This window comes from Vulpes lagopus, chromosome 3 (genome assembly GCF_018345385.1).
Source record: "Vulpes lagopus strain Blue_001 chromosome 3, ASM1834538v1, whole genome shotgun sequence".
NCBI lineage: Eukaryota > Metazoa > Chordata > Mammalia > Carnivora > Canidae > Vulpes > Vulpes lagopus.
The window spans coordinates 158,255,085-158,273,970 of NC_054826.1; the positions used below are offsets into that span (position 1 = coordinate 158,255,085).

Here is an 18,886-nt window from a genome sequence, read left to right on the forward strand (position 1 = left end):
TGGATTAGGGCATGAGCCCACCGCTGAACCAATCACTGTGGCCAAGGGGAAGATAGGAGGGCATTTAAGATCTTTTATTTAAAAGATCTTAGGGATCCCTGGGTGGCGCAGCGGTTTGGCGCCTGCCTTTGGCCCAGGGCGGGATCCTGGAGACCCGGGATCAAATCCCACATCAGGCTCCCGGTGCATGGAGCCTGTTTCTCCCTCTGCCTGTGTCTCTGCCTCTCTCTCTCTCTCTCTCTCTCTCTGTATGACTATCATAAATAAATAAATAAATAAAATTAAAAAAAAAATAAATAAAAGATCTTAAAAAAATTATTTTTTAAAGATTTTATTTATTTATTCACAAGAGACACAGAGAGGGAGAGGCAGAGACACAGGCAGAGGGAGAAGCGGGCTCCATGCAGGGAGCCCGATGTGAGACTCGGTCCCAGGACCCCAGGATCACACCCTGAGGCAAAGGCAGATGCTCAACCACCGAGCCACCCAGTCATCCCTAAAAAATAAAATCGTAAAAAAAATTCTCTGCATCAAAGGACACAATTGACAGAATGAAAGGCAACATATAGATAGAGAATATATTAGCAAATCATATATGTGATAAGGGTTTAATATCCAGAATATATAAATAACTTCTACAACTCAACAGGAAACCAAACAACCTCATTCAAAAATGGGCAAGGGATGTGAATAGACATTTCTTCTTAAAAGAAGATATATAGGGATCCCTGGGTGGCGCAGTGGTTTAGCGCCTGCCTTTGGCCCAGGACGTGATCCTGGAGACCCGGGATCGAATCCCACGTCGGGCTCCCGGTGCATGGAGCCTGTTTCTCTCTCTGCCTCTCTCTCTCTCTCTCTCTCTCTGTGACTATCAAAATTAAATAAAAATTAAAAAAAAAGAAGATATATAAATGCCCAACAACAGTTGCTCCACATCATTTATCTTTGGGAGAATGCAAACCAAAACCACCATGAAAAGTCACCTCATGCCCATTAGGGTGGTTACTGTCAAAAACCCCCCAAAATAGCAGGTGAAGATGTAGAGAAACTGGAACCCTTGTGCACTGCTGGTGGGAATGTACAATGGCGCAGTGGCTATGGTAGGTGGTGTGTGATAGAATTACCAGATGCTCCAGGAATTTCACGTCTGTACATATACCCGAAGGAGTTGAAAGCAGAGTCCTGGGGAGATATTTGTACAACCACGTTCACAGCATTATTTACAATAGCCGAAGAGTGGAAGCAACCCAAGTAAGTGTTCATGGATGAATGGATAAACAAAATATTATTTAACCTCAAAAGGGAAGGAAATTGTAACACATGCTACAACACGAATGATCCTTGAGGACATGATGCTAAGTGGAGTAGGCCAGCCACAAAAGGACAAATCCATCTAAATCCACATATAAGAGGTGCCTAGAGTAGTCAAACTCAAAGAGACAGAAAGTAGAATGGTGTTTGCCGAGGGCCGAGGGCCGAGGGGAGAGAGAGAGAGACAGGGAACTGTTGTTTAACGGGAGTCGAGTTTCAGTTTTGCAGGAAGAAAAGACTTCTTCAGACTGGTTGCACAACAATATGAACACACTTAACCCTATTGAACTGAGCACTTAAAAGTGGTTAAGATGTTAGCTTTTATGTATTTTATTTATCATGATATTTTTTCAAAAAACTGTAACAATCTTCCCAATTCCATTTTTTGAAAACAGTCATTGATTTATATCAAACTCAAGTCTGAGCTCTTAAAGTGGTTTGTTTTGTGGGAGAAAGCTCATTAGAATACCGGCTGTGCGTGCCCCCCACCCAGAACTGCCTGGAACCACCAGTCACAGGCTCTGCCCCTCCCACCTTGCTGATGGAGGCTCTGGGGCTGAGGAAACGCCCCGGTGGGCTCATCCCACTCTTGCCAACTAGGCCAGACTTTCTTTTCTCTGACTCTGGTTGCTAGCGGGAAATGCAGGGGAAGGTGAGCAATCGGCCTTTGGGTGGTCAGGTACTAGCTTAAGGAAGTTCAATCGAACAGGCTCTGAAGGTCAGACTAACCCCAGGAGACACACAAGTCCCACTCACTTTAATCAACCCTGCCGTGTTAGAGTCGGATGGAGTCGGGACCCCAAATCTTCGTCCTACCAGCAGTTGTCACTTTCCAGCCCCGCGACTGTGGGCAAGTCATGTAATCTCTGTGGGCTGAATCCACCGGCTCTAACAGGAGGAAGAAAATACCTCCTCTCTCTGTCTAAAAGGGTTATTAAAAGTATAAGAAATGAAATACGAAAATGTTTAGAACTAAAGAGACAGCTAGGTAAATTTTAATTCTTGTAAGCTCTGGAGTCTTTGTTTAGTAAGTGGGGACAGTCGTCTCCCGCTTGCTTGGACTTGGGAGATAAATGCGTGTACATCGTGTAGCCCAGGCAGGAGTGAGCCCAGAGCAGGTTCGATCAAGGACAGTTCTGGGGCAGCCCGGGTGGCTCAGCGGTTTAGCGCCACCTTCAGCCCAGGGCCTGATCCTGGAGTCCCGGGATCGAGTCCCATGTCGGGCTCCCTGGATGGAGCCTGCTTCTCCTGCCTGTGTCTCTGACTCTCACTCTCTCTTTCTGTGTCTCTTATGAATAAATAAATAAAATCTTAAAAAAAAGAAAAGGGACAGTTCTGAGGCATTTTACTTACCACAGTTCCCCTGGGATCGGCCCTGCCCCACCTGCTTCACTGGGAGACCAGGGCCTCGGGGAGGTTGGAGCGGGGCGCACATTTGCCTCTGCCTGTCCAGCATCAGTTCCCTTGCCGACTTCTAAGAGCACCCCTATTCTTTCTTGGGTCATTTCCCTTCCCTTCCTCGGCCTGTGTGCATCCGGTACGGTGCTCCCTCCTCCCTCATCTCCAGCCTGGTCTTCCTGGATATGCCATTAAACACCCTCCCATCTTCCCCTTGGCCACACTGATTGGTTCTGTGTGACCTGATTGGTTCTCATGACCTAATCCAGGGTAACGAAACACAACCCTGGGTCTTCTGCTATCCCCGTTGGAAAAGAGAAACCCTTTCTGTGAGATCACTTACATGGTGAAATATAAGCCTGGAATCCAAGAGATGGAGAAAGTCGCACAACTGGTGAACAAATTTGAATACATGGATCCAACCGAGTGCAAACCCCTCCTGGACATTTTAGTTACTTGAGCCAATAAATCCACCACCATCACCTGACCCATCCCCCTCTTTTTTTTTCTTTTTTTTTGGGGGGTCAGTTTGTGTTGAGTTCTTGCTATTTGTGACTGACAGTCTGATTCATGTCTTTAGGAAAGGGATAGACTTTGAATTTATCCCCCAAACTCAACAATGTCCTTCATTTTCCTTCTGGGGAGACCCCCTTGACAACAGCTCACCCTGCGGCCGAACTCTTCCCCTTGCTTCACTTCCTGGGGATAGCCGTCAATCAGGAAGCCCCTGGTGTCACTGAGGCTGGCCCCCATGGCCTCCTTCAGCAGCTCCAGAATGATGCCCTGGAGCAGAGAGAGGGAGTGGTCAGGATCCTCCTGCCCTGAGCTCTTCATAGGACAGCGCTAGCACGTGTGTCCCCCCCCCCCCCCCCCCCGCCCCGTCTCCTCTAGAGGTCCCATTGTGGGAGCAAGAAAGGTTCAGGTGAGATTAACAGCCCACAGCAATATGTCATATTTCATCCATTCATACTCTCACTTTCCCCCACGTTTTATCAGCTGTGAAACTGGTCAGGTATTCTGCGATCAATCATAGTTTAACAGTGTTTTTTTTGTGCTGCTATCGTGACATATGGGCTAGTTTATCAGTGATATTTTACTGGGGTGTCTGAAAATAGCATCTTAGAGTAAATGAAATACAGAGGCTGTATTTCATATGGTAACACTCCATAAATTAGGCATAATGGTAGCTTAAAACCAGGCAACGCATGGTCGAAAATGTGCTTCTCTGTTGATTTTTTTTTTCCAGGAAATATTTTATCAAATTTGACATCCACTGACTTGAGAAGACTCTCAGTAAATATGAAGTAGCATTTTTCTAGCAATGTCACTCTCTCTGTTAAACATTTTGATTTAACCTGTGCTTATGAGAAATAGGAGAGAAGAGATACATGGGATCTTGGGAGTGGATGTAGGAAAAGTGCAACCAGCTGCCAAAATGGGAGGAATCGCCTGTTTGTTCTCTGACTCTCTGGCATCCTCTAATTTTTGGCACAGGCTTGGGGAATACAGCCATCACCCGGAGGGTAAGAAATTATGCCCAGATAAATAGTGAATTCACTCCTCGTGAAGTTTATGCTCTCATGAGAAAGATAGTACACGAACAATGAAATAAAGAATAAATAATCAGCTAGAGAGAATTGCTAGGGACAACATTCAAGCAAGACAGAGAGAATTCTGGAGGTGCTATTTAGATAAGGTGGCCAGGGAGGGCCTCTTTGATAAACTGTGATATTTAAGTAGAAATCTGGATGAAGTAAAGGAGCAAACTATGTGAATATATGAAGGAAGAGCACTCAGGGTGTGGAAACAGCAAGTGCAAAGGCCCTAAGGCAGGAACAGCCGGGCCCATGGGACGACTAGGCCAGTGGCGGGTGTAAATGGTGTTGGAGAGGTGGCTGGCGTCCAGAGCCACGGGAAGGACTCTGGATTTCATTCGAAGCCACTGGAATATATGACACATATGCAGCTATTGTCTTTGGGGGCTTCTTTTTTTCCCCAGCAGCTTAGATTAACGCAATACTCCCAACCATCATCCCCCCACCAAGGAAGCCGCTGTTGCTTACTGAGGGCACCGGGTCTCCACGGTCCATGATGTCTCTGATCAACTTGCTTCTTTCAGATTCTGATGACAGCTCATTACGCAGGAGCTCGCCAGTCGAAAGGTGTGTAAATCCATATTTTTCCACCAGCTTTTCACACTGTGTGCCTTTGCCGGAGCCCGGGCCACCTAGAAAAGTAGTCACGTATCAGACACCTGTCCCAAGTCGCTGCGGTGAGCAAGCCTAAGCACTTCATTCACCAAGCACGGATTGATTAAGTACTCATCCTTTACAGGGAGCTCTGTTAGGAGCTGTGGATACAGTGGAGAAGGGGGTACAGTCCTTGCCCTCAAAGAGCCTGCGGGGGAGCGGGGTGGGCAGTGACTGTAGGTAACTAGTGGGGAGAGTTCACGCTGCTGCAGGGGCACAGGGCAGGGGCGCGTTTGGTAGAGACGAAAGACAAGTTTCCTGGGGAATTGAACACACTCCTGTGCAAAGCACTGACCACGGTGCCTGGTGCACAGTGGGTGCCCAACAAATGCTAGCTGTTAATTTTTAAGGTACGTTGTTTTCATTTTCAAACAGCCCCAAACGTACACAAGAGTTACCAGGACAGAATAAAGAACTTTCTGAAACATCTGGGAATAAGTTGTCAACTCCAGGTCTCGTCACTACAGAGCACTTCGGTTTTATGGCCTCCAGACAAGGAGCCATGTGTATCCTTCTACATAATTACATCCTCAGGACCCACTCAGATTTCAAGGGGTTTTGTCCCCGTCATGGTATTTGACTCTCTCCCTTGCCTTCCCTCCACCCCAAGTTCAACCAGTTGCTAAACTGTAAGATTTTGCATCTGAAAACAACAGCTAACCTTTGTCGGGAGCTTACTCTACCACTCACTGTTGTAAACATTATATATGTATTAACTTAAAATAATCGGGACACCTGGGTACCTCGACGGTTGAGCATCTGCCTTCAGCTCAGGTCTTGATCCCGGGGTCCTGGGATCGAGTCCCACATTGGGCTCCCTGCAAGGAGCCTGCTTCTCCCTCTGCCTGTGTTTCTGCCCCTCTCTCTCTCTCTCTCTGTGTCTCTCATGAATAAATAAATAAAATCTTAAAAAAATGTTTAAATAACCTTAAGAGGCAGGCCCTATTACCCCCATGTTACAGATGGGGAAGCAGGATGACCTCACCTGCCATAGCTGCATGGCTAGTAGGAAGCAGGCCAAGGTTGTGAAGCCTGGGGCTGTGGCTCTCAGATGCATTTCCTTGTCGCTTCCCTGCTAGCCAGGTGCCCCTGTAGTAGGAGCAGGTCCTCCTGCCCTTGGCCTGTGGCGTCACTCTGCCTCGCAGAAGCCAGGGGGCGAGGCTTTGGAGTCCAGCATACCTGCTAGCAGGATGATCTGCCTGAAAAGCACTGACACTTCCCAGCTCCACTGCCTTCAGCGGCTTCCCGCTCCCCACAGGATAAGATCCAAACTCCTCGGAGCGGCACTTCAACCTTCCAGAATCTGGTTTAACCTTTCTGTCTGTTTGTTTCTTATCCTCGTCCAACACTGTCACATCCGGCCACCTACCATCCCTGCCACACGGCATACTTCTCCAGGCCACTGTGCTTTACCTCCCCCAGGTCTTCCTCACCCTGGGAGGCTCTTCCTTCCTCCTCTAACAGCTGAGATCCTCTTCATCTCCTAGGCATCCAGCAAATGCTTGCCCCTCCGCCAGGGATCAGACCTCTCACCCTCACGTCTGTGGGAGTGAGTGGTTTCAACAGCACGTGGGTGCCTGCGGCCTGTCTACCCCTTGGCCTCCAGGTCCCTCGCTAGTATAGCACCCTGCATACAGGAGGTGCTCGATAAGTGCCTGATGAACCGAAGTTTTTCCTGTTAGAGGGAATATTAAAGATTAAAATGCAAAACGTGGAATCCCTGGGTGGCTCAGTGGTTTAGCGCCTGGCTTCGAACCAGGGCCTAATCCTGGAGACCCGGGATCGAGTCCCACATCGGGCTCCCTGCATGGAGCCTGCTTCTCCCTCTGCCTGTGTCTCTGACTCTCTCTCTTTCTGTGTCTCTCATGAATACATAAATGAAATCTTAAAAAAAATGCAAAACGTGATTGAGATGTCAACATGGTAGTGAGGATTGACGACAAATCCTGCAATTGCACTGGTTTGCCTCTCTGCATATCCAAAACCCCTCTCTCAGGAGAACTAGCAACTTCTTCTTGAGGGAAACGTAGCTGCTGTTCCTTGTTAGCAGAAGGGTCTTGCCTTCGCTGTCCTTTGCCTTGGCAGAGAATAAAGGAAAGGTCCGTGGTTTCTCACTTCTCCCCCCCACGGCTGCTGACACCTCAGGGTATTGTCACGGATGGGTGAGATGTAACAGGAAAACCCAATTACAGAGGCTCGCAGGAAGAATGCAGAGGACTCAGGGGGCTGCACTTGCTCTGAGGGACTCATCCCCTAAGATGACAGAAACGGATGGAAAGTATGGGAGCGAGAAAAGGCCACTCAGGCAAGAAGTGCTTCCAGATAAGAAGAGCAAGGACAACAAGGGGCTGAGCTCCTGCAGGAGCCTCCAGGGCTCCCATGGCCGGATTTACCTGGAAACCCTCTTCTTGGGGTGGCTGGCAGCCAGTCATGTGGAAAAGGTATTTTCAGACTCGGCTTACAACGCAAAAACGCTGCGTTCCAGTGACTTTCTTCCTTCAGCATCCCACTAATACGACTATTACAGTTTTTGTTCCTCCAAAATGTTATTTAATAAATTTTGACACAAAAGCAATTAGAAAGCCTCAGCTCAAATTAACAACAGCTGCGTGTTCAACGGCAGCCAGTGCCCCAGTTAGGAACCTTTTGCAGAGCAACAGCTGCAAATTCTCAGCATTCTTTGGCCAAATGGTGCAGGCACAGTGGAATTTTAAGTAATCTACACAATGCCTTGATTCTTCCCAAGGCTCCAAACTGGAGAACAAAACGATTTTTATCACTGCCGAGAAGGCACAAAAACTGCTGGTAGAAATAATGAATTTTCATATAGTGTCACCTGCATGTCTTTGAGGCCTTATGACTTTTACATAAAAAAAATAAAAAATAAAAAAACAACGGGGCCCTAATACCCCTCTGGGATAATTTGTTATAACAGAAAAAAAAACAATCTTTTGAGGTGCCGCATGTTGGAGTAAGTGGGCTGTGTTCCCCCGTGACAAGATGATCACAGCAGACGACGAGCTGTCACATTTGCTGTCATCCCACCGACTTTTTGGTGGATCATCCCTCAAGGCTCCAACCCCCGGGGCCAACCTATCCACAAAAGCGCGTGGGGCCCTTCACGGGGAGTGTGCAATGCGAGATTCCACCTCGAAGGGGTCGTCGACAATTCAAAAGAAAAAAGAGTTGGACTTGATGTGATGAGCACTGGGTGTTACACTATATGTTGGCAAATCGAATGTCAATTAAAAAAAATAATAAAAAATTGAAAATTAAAGAAAAAAGAAAAAAAAAAGTTGAGAAATCTTTATTCTCAACCTTCAATACGACTTAAAAACCCTTCCGAGTGTAGCCTCAGGTGCGATATTGTGCAAGGGGAAGTGCTGGGAACTCTTCCTTCACAGCCCAGGCCGTGTCTGCCCTATGGAGGGAGGCCCTGCAGGACTGGTCATGGGGGGTGGGGGGGTGGGAGTTGTTCTTTGAGGTGGAAACGAAATCAGCTGTGGGGCCTCCACATGCCCGCCTGGACCTCCTCTTCCAGCATGTTCTTTATTTCCCAGGGCATGCTCTCCCAGGAGGCCGCTCCTGGATTCACGGGCAGGGCCTGCAAGGGAAGACCTGCCCCCAAAGCCACTGTTGCTGGGGGGCCTGGCGTCAGGACGGGTGGCAAAGCTGGTGTGGTGGGGCACCTCCCACACTCAGAAAGAAGAGACCAAACAAGGCACCCCGTCAGGTACCTAAGAAGCTGAACCCCCAATCCAAACAAATGCAAGTATGTTAAATTTCTAGCACCTTCTCGTGTTTAAATATTTCAAACAGTAATGGCACGGGGCGGGTTATGATGGCCTTTGTCCACATCTTCCTGTGCCTTGTTCCCTGGAGGGTGCCACCTGGAATTAAGCCTATTAATCCAGCTCCCCACCTGATTAACGTCTGCTGGGCCCCTCGTCGAGCTCCGATGACTGCTAAGCACGGAGAATAAAAGGACTCCAAGGCCTGGTCCTCTCCATAGGGGGTTCACAGGTCATGGGGGGGCCGGCAGGTGAGCCCAGCGAGCAGGGTCTGTAAGCACGATTCCATCAACACGGGGGAATTTCGTGAGGCCGCACCCCGGCCTTCACCGACCAGGGAAGTGTGGGAAAGGAGAGCATTAAGGGTGAGCCTGGTGTCTTTAGTAGGGTGCTTTGAGTGGGAGCGAGCATGGCAGGATGGGGAGGAGGGCAGGATGGGCGCAGGGCAGGTGGACGTGGCAATGAGACCCGGCTCTGTCGTTTCTGAGTTGTGTGGCCACAGGGGAGGGCACGTTTCTCTGAGCCTTAGTTTCCCCATCTGTAAAATGAGGAGACATGAGAACCAACTGTCCGCCTCATTTCACCTGGGACTTGCCTTCCTCCTTGTCTCCCACACCTGACCGGTTGTTGAGCAGCTTTGCAAAGAGCCTATGTTTGAAAAGTCTCTGAAATCTGTCCCTTTTTCCCAAATCTCATTAAAACCTTCCTTTGTCCCATCTCTCTGCCCCCACCTCCCCCCATATCTGATTTAGAAAACTCATGAAGTTTATTTTCTGTGAGGCACAGCAGAGGGGACAGCATTCTCTGGGTTCTAATTGTCACGGGCGGAGTTTTCCAGGCCTGCATTCCCATCCCACCCCAGCCTCGGCATTCCTTAAACCTCTTCAGCACCAACGACCTGCACCACTGACCCACTTTTAGCTCCCTACTGATCCAGCAGCAACTGAGAGTTCCTTAAGGTGTGGGTCTATCCTTTGCACTCTGCTCGTGTTTTTCTCCCCCCTTTTCCCATCCCCTGACCTCACTTCTCAACTTCTTCTCTGTGCTCTCTGTGACCTCCTTGAGGTGATCCATTCCCTTTGGACCACTTACCTCCCTAGCCAGCTGCACACCAGGCCCTTTCGAATAACGGTGAATCCTTTGCTCCCTTTGCATCCTGTTGTGGCTGCCATGAGAACCACCAACTGCTCTCTGCCCAGCCTATTTACTTTATGCGCATCCACTCTGGGTTGCTAAGGATTCCTTGAGGAAGTCAGAAAACCAAGCCAACTGGGTCATGCTATCTTTTTTTTTTTTTTTTTTAAAGATTTTACTTATTTATTCATGAGTGACACAAAGAGAGGCAGGGACATAAACAGAGGGAGAAGCCGGCTCCCCACGGGGAGCCCTGATGTGGGACTTGATCCCAGGACCCCCAGATCAGGCCCTGAGCCAAAGGCAGAGGCTCAACCTCTGAGCCCCCCAGGCGTCCCTGGGGTCATGCTATCTAACTTCATAATAGCTTTTAATGCTTCTGGGTTAATATATTCCTCTTTTGCTGTTACCAAATTGGATGTCCATGGATGGATTCTAATGTTTCCTCATTGTCCTCAAATCTTCCAACATATTCTTCCAACACATTCAAACATATTCTTACTCTTACAAGTATTTTTAATCCTCCTCTTCACTAGGAAGGTGAAGATTCTCTTTTTTCCTCAACATTTTCAAATCACACGGGTCTTCATCTTTTGTCTTCCATCCTTCCTTTCTTTAGTTTGCCAGACTATTATACAACTCTTCAGCTGAAGGCTAATTTCTCTGCTTTGGCGCTCACTTTAGCACCGTGGCATTTTCCTTGACAGCACTTTTCACAGTATAATGACCCTCTCTCTTGTCTCTCTACTGTCTACTTAAGGTCTGTCTTCCACATTAGACTCTGTGGTTCACGAGCACAGGTTATGGGTGTGCTTTGCTCCCTCTGGTGCCCACATGCACCTGAAACACGACAGTCACTTCATAATCGTAGCTGAAATAAATTATTTTTACTTTATTTTGTTATTTTGATTCCAGTGTAATTAGCACACAGTGTTATGTTGGTTTCAGGTGTACAATATAGTGACTCAACACTTCCACACAGGACCCAGGGCCTGTCACTATAAGAGCACTCCTTAGTCCCCATCACCTATCCCACCATCCTCCCCAAGAATAAATTCCTTAATGACGAAAGGATCCTCTCCTCCTTCCTGCCAAAAAAAACGTGCTCTGCTTTCTTGTCCACATTACATGTACTCCTCTCAGCTGGCACCATCTCATCGCTCTTCTGTGTAACAATAGGCCGGTTTCTTCCTAACTCAAAAGAAAATATCTCTACCACTGTCTTCATCCTCTAGTTATTCTTATAGTCTTTCCTATTTTTTCAGTATCCTCAAACTGTCTTGTTTCCATTTCCCTCTCTTGTTATCGAGTCCCTGTCGCCTTGCCAGCCTGTCCTCTCATCACTCTCTGAGGCTGATCTTTTCTAGTTGAAGAGTGATTGCATAATTGTCATCTAATTTAATGATCTTCTTCCAGTCTTTACCATTTTTGACCTTTTAGTGGCATTTAACAACCATCGATGAACATCTTGGAGTTCTCTCTTCCCCTGGACACATAATTTGCCCACATTCTCTTCCTTCCTTTGGCAGGCTGAAGCTCATGGAGAGTAGAAGCTGCTTTATTTGTGTTGTTATCCCCACAGAACCTTGCATGGTGTCACAGGCAACTGTTAAATAGGGTCAATGTCTAGGAATCTTGTGGCCCCACAACACTGACAACTCTTTCCTTTCATGTCAGAGGAACATTGGACCAAAGGACTCAAGTTCCATAACCTGTATCTAATTAGAGGACTCTGGTCAAGCCACTTATCCTCTTTGAGCTTCAATTTATTTATTTATTTATTTATTTATTTATTTATTGTAAACATTGTTTTTTTTTTAAACATTTCTTTTTTTTTTTTAATCTATGATAGTCACAGAGAGAGAGAGAGAGAGAGAGAGAGAGAGAGACAGGCTCCATGCACTGGGAGCCCGACGTGAGATTTGATCCTGGGTCTTCAGGATCGCACCCCGGGCCAAAGGCAGGCGCCAAACTGCTGCACCACCCAGGGATCCCTAGCTTCAATCTCTTTAATTACAAATTAGGGAACAGCACTTTTATATTGTGATACTATTTTAACATCATTAAAGATGGCTAGTCTTCACAGTTACAGGCTTGTGGAGGTACCAAATATCTTTTGGAAATCACACTATCTTATTTTTATATAGCCATCAGAGTTGTTTAAAAATCTACTTGATTTCTACCTCTTGAAATAATTCTTTCTCCCTAAATGAAAATGTGCTCTAAGGTTGGGTTTAGGTTTCTGTGTCTGAATGATTCCTTTCAGAGAAAAGCTATTATTCCATCAGATCATGAACTGACCATGCCCTAGGAATGATCCCCAACCACTGTAGGCCTGTGAGTCATTTTCAACATTCTGTATCTGGGATGAGCTATAGCACCATGCTGAGTTTCAGAAGGCTGTTGCTGAGAACTGACTGTCTGACCGGAAACAACTAAGAAAAATAGATCTTTATCCTCAAAGACATCTCTATTAGTTCTGACATGCACTGCTGCTTCAGGTTATTTGGTGAACAGAATAAAATATGCCAGTGGCAGGGTCAGCTGCAGCTTATGTGGAAAAACTTCACATGTGACCATGAACTTTGATGGCAGGCTCTGTGCCTTATGTATCAGTGTCTGGTGTATAGTGGGCACTCAATAGTTGTTGGATCAGTGAATGAATGAATAAATGGATGGTAAACAACCAGGAGCTTCAGAGAGAGGGAGGTAGCCCAGTACCTGACATTGCAAGTTAGCAGACTTTGGTTCTAGGTCATTCCTGCATTGAAGTAGCTGAGTGATCCTGGGAGAGCTTAGACAATCTCAAAAGAGATTTTGCCTCTTTGGATGCTAGTTTCCTTGTCTGTGAATTGAAGAATCTGGATTGAATTAGTGGTTTTCTCTTTCTCCTTCTCTCTCTCTGTGTTTATGCGTGTGTGTTTTATTACTCTTCCTAAATATTCGAGCTTCCCTTCCATACAGCTCCTCCCTGAGGAAGGATTATTTGTCCCTATTTTTTTTTTTTTAACTTAAGAGTTCTCAAGAGTTTTGGTCAATAAAATGTAGGCAGAAGTGGATGTGTGTCACATTTAGGCAGAGGTTTTTATAACGAATACATGGTTTCCCATGTCTCTTGTCCCTTCACCATGAAACTAGCAATGTTTCAGATAGTAGGGGCTCCATCAGCATGGTTACCAGCATGAAGCCTAGTCAACTGTTGATGAACATGTAGCATTAGTCCAGAACAAGAACAAAAAAAGGAAGAGGAGAAAGAAGAAGAAACATCTTTGTTGTTCTACACTACAGAGATTTTTAGGTGAGTTTGTTACTTCAGCATAACCTAGCTTCTTCTGACCGATACTTTCCCCAACTTGACTGTGTAGCAGAATCACCTAGGGTATTGAAAACATTCCTGAATCAGTAGATCTGTGAACCACTGGGGTTGAAGCCCGGCAAAGTACAGGTTTAGAAAGCTCCCTAGGGAAAGTACACAGATATCTGCATTTTGCTTTGACATATGTAAGGAAAAAAAAAGAAGTATTGATGGCTGGATAAAGGGATGGATAGAAGGACAGATGTGATAAGTTTTAGCAAAATGTTAATGGTAGAAACTAGGTGATGGCTTTCAAGTGTTCACTGTAAAATTCTTTCAGCTTTGCTGAATACTTGAAATATTTTCATAATAAAAAAAGATGATCAGATGATCTTTAAAAAAATTCCCCAGATGATTCTGATAATTAACCCAATTTGGAACTTCTAGATGAGATAATTTTAAAGAATGCAATGTGCTGTGAACTCCCCAGTGTTCACTGCAGGGAGTCTCTGTTGATCTTTCCTTTAATATTTACGGTGTAATAATGCTGAGATAATGGTTCTACTGTGAATGAATACTTGTTATAGTCGTTAACAAAAAATCCTCATCCGTATCAATAGCAGGGTTATCCTCTCTCTTGCAGATGAGGAGGCCTTTTTGTTTTCTCAGCATCAAGCCTGAGAGAATAGAAGGGGGACTGTGGCCTATTTGGTACCAATGAAATGGTTCAGAGACAGACATGTTTGGGAAGTCATTTTAAGCCTTTCAGATAAAGGTGTCTGGTTCATGGTGCTTTGGCTTGATATTTGATTTAATTAAGTATCCGTTTTATCAGGGTTTTTTTTTTTTTTTTTTTTTTTTTTTTTTTTAATGGAGTCACTGCCTTGGTGCATTGTCATGTCCTCTCACTCAAGACCTGAACCTTCCTGGTCTTATCTCTATGCAAGAGCTAGAGCCATTTAATCTTTACAGTAACTATTTAAATAAAGTAAGTGCTATTTGGAACTCTACTGTACAGGTTAAGGATCTGTGTCCAAGGGCCACCTGTGCCTTGGTAACTGCTGAGCTCTTTAGGCTCCCACAGTAAGGCCATTCTGGAAATTAGGTATATGTGCCATTCAGAAATGCACTGCACAGCCGTCAATCAACCAGAAGCCAGGTTTTCATGATGGCCTCCTAGGGCTGCCAGTTGACATCCAGTTAATTAATAATGCTTACACTAAACCCCATCACTGTTTATCTGAAATTTGAATTTAACTAGCTGTCTTGTATTTTCATTTGTTAAAACTAGCAACCCTATCAGCCCCACCGCGTCCTAACCTGGGGACTTTAGGGATATGATTCCATCTCTGTTATGACAACGTGAACAGTCAATGATTTCTGCCATTTACAGAATCTATCATGGGCACAGAAAGACATGTGAAACGTCTAATTAAGAGAAGACTCTGGAATTGGATTCCATGACTTCAGCTCTGACACAGAGACAAGACAAGGAAGGTTCAGGTCTTGGGTGAGAGGAAATGTCATGCACCAAGGCAGTGATTCCTAAATGTTTCTACCACATGATGCTGTGAACTCCTATAGCTCTCAGTACAAACCACTATCCATCCTAAATCCACTTCCATTCCAATCCCATCTCCATCCCAACCATATCCCCATCTAAACCCATCTCCAAGGGCAGCCCAGGTGGCTCAGTGGTTTAGCGCTGCCTTCAGCCCAGGGCCTGATCCTGGAGACCCAAGATCGAGTCCCACGTTGGGCTCCCTGCATGGAGCCGGTTTCTCTCTCTGCCTGTGTCTCTGCCTCTATGTCTCTGTCTCTCTCTGTGTCTCTTGCAGATAGATAAATAAATAAAGATAGATAAGTAGATAAATAAATAAAATCTTAAAAAAAAACTCCATCCCATATCCATCTCTAAACCAAACCCAAATCCATCCCTTTTCTAACCCCATCTCCATTCCATCCCACCCTCATTCTACCCCATATCTGTCTCATCCCATCTCCATCTCAATGCTCCTTCCTTCTCCATCTCAGCCCCACCTCTCTCCCATCCCTCTTCCATCCCACCCCATCTCCATCTCATCTCAGCCCCATCTCTCTTTCATCGTATCCCATTTCCATTTCAGCCCCATCTCCCTGCTAGCCCCATCTCCATCCTAAATCATAATTCATTATTCTAGAGTTTTCTACCTCTTCCAAATTCATCTTATCAAGCCACCTTTTTTCCTATTTTGTAGCCCACTTTATATTATGATCTTAGGTGTGCATTAAATAAATATAGTAGATAATTTACAAACTTAGCCTCTCCTTTCTATGTTTTCCTTCTTGTAAAGAAAATAGTTTTCTCTCGAGTGTCAAAGAAATATATGCTCCTTACTGAAGACTTAAGTAAATCAGAAAAGTAAAAAGAAGAAAAACTTCCCATAATCCTACTTCCCAAAGGTAATTGCCAGAAATACATTTTGTTTTACTTCTTTGCAACTTTTTTTTTACACATGGTCTGGTTTGGTTTTCACTGGGAATCTGTGCTGACATTTATCCTCTTTGGGCTTATGTATTCTTGTCTGAAAATAAGCTTGTCGGACTAGATAAATTTCAAGGTCATTTCCAGCACTACCAACTCTATATTTTTGTCTTTGTCAGAGAACTTAGAGAATATTTGTACTTGCAGTCTATTTATGTACTGTAAAAGGAAGTGAGGATATTTAAGACCGGTAGGGACATTTGTGGTGGATGTTGGTTGGATTACATCTGGGGTTTTGTGTTCAATTTTGGGCCATACCACAGAAATTAGAAGTCTTATATGCTATGATTGGAATATAAAATTGGTACAATCTTTCAGAAGGGCACTCTGGTATATGTCAAAAGTCTTAAAAGTTTTTTTATGTCAGTGGATTTATCATAAGGAAAAAAAATCACTGTTTAGTTACATAGACATTCATTACAGAATTTTTAATGAAAGCAAAAAATTGGTGAAAAATGCATGACAATAGGAATAAACTGAATAAAATATAGCAATTCAAAGAAATAGTGTGCAGTCATTAAAATGACATATTGAAAGAGAACAGATGCCAACAAATACATACAGTATGATTCTATTTCTATAAAGTTAAAAAATATCAACGGTATTCCTTGCCGGGGGGAGTGAATAGGAGGGGGCACAAGGAAGCTTCTGGGATGTTGGTCATGTTCAACTTCTTGATCTGCATGTTGGTAAGATGAATGTGTCCGGTTAGGGAAAATTTATCAAGCTAAACACTCATGATTTGAGTGCTTTTCTGTTTTTCTATTTCAGTTCAATTGCAAGAAAACCTCAAAGACATGACATAGTATATTCAGGGTTACAATCTTGGAAAGGCCTCTAAGATATTTTGTTAAGTATAATAAGTGGGATTTAAAGTTGCATGATCTCATTTTGAGGAAAAATGTGTATTTAAAAATATATACATAGAAAAATTAAGAGCTATAAATCAAAAATCAAAATCTTAATAGTATTCATCCCTAAGCCTTGGGATTTTGGGTGATTTGTTGTTGCTGGTACCTGTTTTCTAGGATGAAGATGTATTATTTTTAAAAAGAAAAAAGTCCTTAAATTAAAAAAAGAATCTTATAGTCTGTTTTAGGAGAGATTTTGGCTGCATTTGGACACATGTCTAAAGAGAAATAAGGGAATGGGAAATGATAAAAGTAGAGCAAATTCATCAAGGGCAGTTTTTCCGTTCTGGTGCTTCCTTGCCTGTTCACCAGTCCTGGACTCACCCTTGATCAACATCACATTATTTCTCAGCATCCAGGGTTTCCATGATTTTGTCCATCTCCTGTTCCTGGGCCATGAAGGGCATATTCCTATTCCTCTAATTTGTTACTTACTTAAACTCTCCCTTTTTAGGAAGTCTTTTCTCCTCAGCCGTCTCTCAAGTGTAGGGGATCCCTTCCTTCCATTCTCTGAGGCTCTCCTTGGCTCTCAGCCTCCCCAGGAAGGGGCTCCCAACCTTGGAGCCACTGTGCTTTCTTTGTCTTCCCATCCTTGCTAATGCTCACTGAATAGTTTCTGTCAGTTAACTCTACACTGTCCTGTATTAGTTCTAAAGTTTTTTTTCCTTTTTAAGATTTTATCCATTTACTCATGAGAGACACACACACACACACACACAGAGAGAGAGAGAGAGAGAGAGAGAAACAGGCAGAGGGAGAAGCAGGCTCTACGCAGGGAGCCCGATGCGGGACTTGATCCTGGGACTCAATCCCAGGACTCTAGGATCAGGCCCTGGGCCGAAGGCAGGCACCAAACCGCTGAGCCACCCAGGGATCCCCTAGTTTTAAAGTTTTCATAAACATCCATTCTTGCTTCATCAAATAGATTATAAGCTCCTTGAGGGATGGGAACATTAAAAAAAATTAGGAGAGCCTAGCTGGCTCAGTCAGTTAAGTGTCTGCCTTCAGCCTCAGGTCACAAGCCCCATGTCAGGCTCCCTGCTCAGGGGAGAGCCTGCTTCTCCCTCTCCCTCTGCCACTCTCCCTGCTTGTGCTCTCTCTCCCTCTCTACCAAATAAGTAAATAAAATCTTTCAAAAAATTAAAAAAATTCTCCTTTTCTTGCTCTCCTATCTTCAATGACAGTTTAACATTATATCAACTCTAGTCTACATTCCCTTCTTTGAATGATGGAATCAGTACCATCAAGGTCAATAATTTGCAGCTATTTGTTCTGTATTTTGCTTCCTGGCATCCATGGCCAGTTACATAGTGCTGGATGGGAACTCGATTCCGTTATAGAAACCACATGCAACTTCACTCAGCAAAATTCACCAAAGGCATGAACTTTCTGATTTTCCTTGGGAAGGGGCCAGGAAGACTTTATAAAGATTCCATATTGATCTTTCGGATCCCATCCAGAGGAAAAGTCTTAGTTACGGTTGGTTCTTAAGAATGACCAACCCCTGTAGTTTTACTTGAGACTTCTGCTCGTGTCATTATGACTCTGAGAAGGTCATAATTGATAGAAAACAAATTAATATATTTACTTCTGTCAATGAAGTCTTTATATCTTCCATTCCATTTTAATTCATTATTTGTAAAGATATGTATTAAATGCCTACTAAGTGGCAGATATCCTGATACATGCTAAAGAAAGGATGGGGGAAAAGAAAAAGAAAGAGTATGGTCTTTGTTTTCTAGGAGATTTAGTAAAAACTACTCTCTAATCAATGGCCATCATTGCCTTGAAGCAAGCAGTCAGTGGAAGGAGGCTCCCAGAGTAGAGTCTAGGTTGGGCCCAGCCAGGTTTGTCACTACTTAATATTCTCCTTTCTCAACAAATGTTGGAAGGAGGGGCCATCTCAGAGCCTGTCTCAGCAGCTCTGCCCAGACCAAGTTGAGGATTTCCAAGAAAAATAAGTCTGTGTTCTGCTTGCTGCTCTGTCCGTGCCAACTCTCCACGCACTTACTGTAAGAGTAGTGTGTGCAGGAAAATAAGTAATGGACCAAAGAAGTTCCTTCCACTTTAAATTGAGGTCATTTGGCTGCTGTGGATGGGCAGGTGTGTGGTACTGACACGGTGATCCACTTTCCTCAAAGCATCGTAGAGCCACGAGGAACACAACCTTCAGAGTCAGTGCCCCAGACAATATGGCAAAATAAATCAACTGGGTCACAGGACTATGTCCTGTTAACACAAAATAACTGCACTCACTTACAAGAGGAGAGAGT

The 18,886-nt window shown here is 44.7% G+C and overlaps 1 protein-coding gene across 2 annotated transcripts in view; it reads right to left on the reverse strand.

The window, feature by feature from the left end:
* The window catches only part of AK5 (adenylate kinase 5), a 233,552-nt gene that overhangs the window by 23,195 nt on the left and 191,471 nt on the right, over positions 1 to 18,886 (reverse strand). For both annotated transcript variants that reach the window (XM_041747046.1, XM_041747045.1), the window contains exons 11-12: positions 4,773 to 4,936; positions 3,376 to 3,492 (exon numbers count right to left, since the gene is read on the reverse strand). In XM_041747046.1, coding sequence (XP_041602980.1) covers positions 3,376 to 3,492; positions 4,773 to 4,936 — 281 coding nt within the window. The remainder of the gene's footprint in view (positions 1 to 3,375; positions 3,493 to 4,772; positions 4,937 to 18,886) is intronic.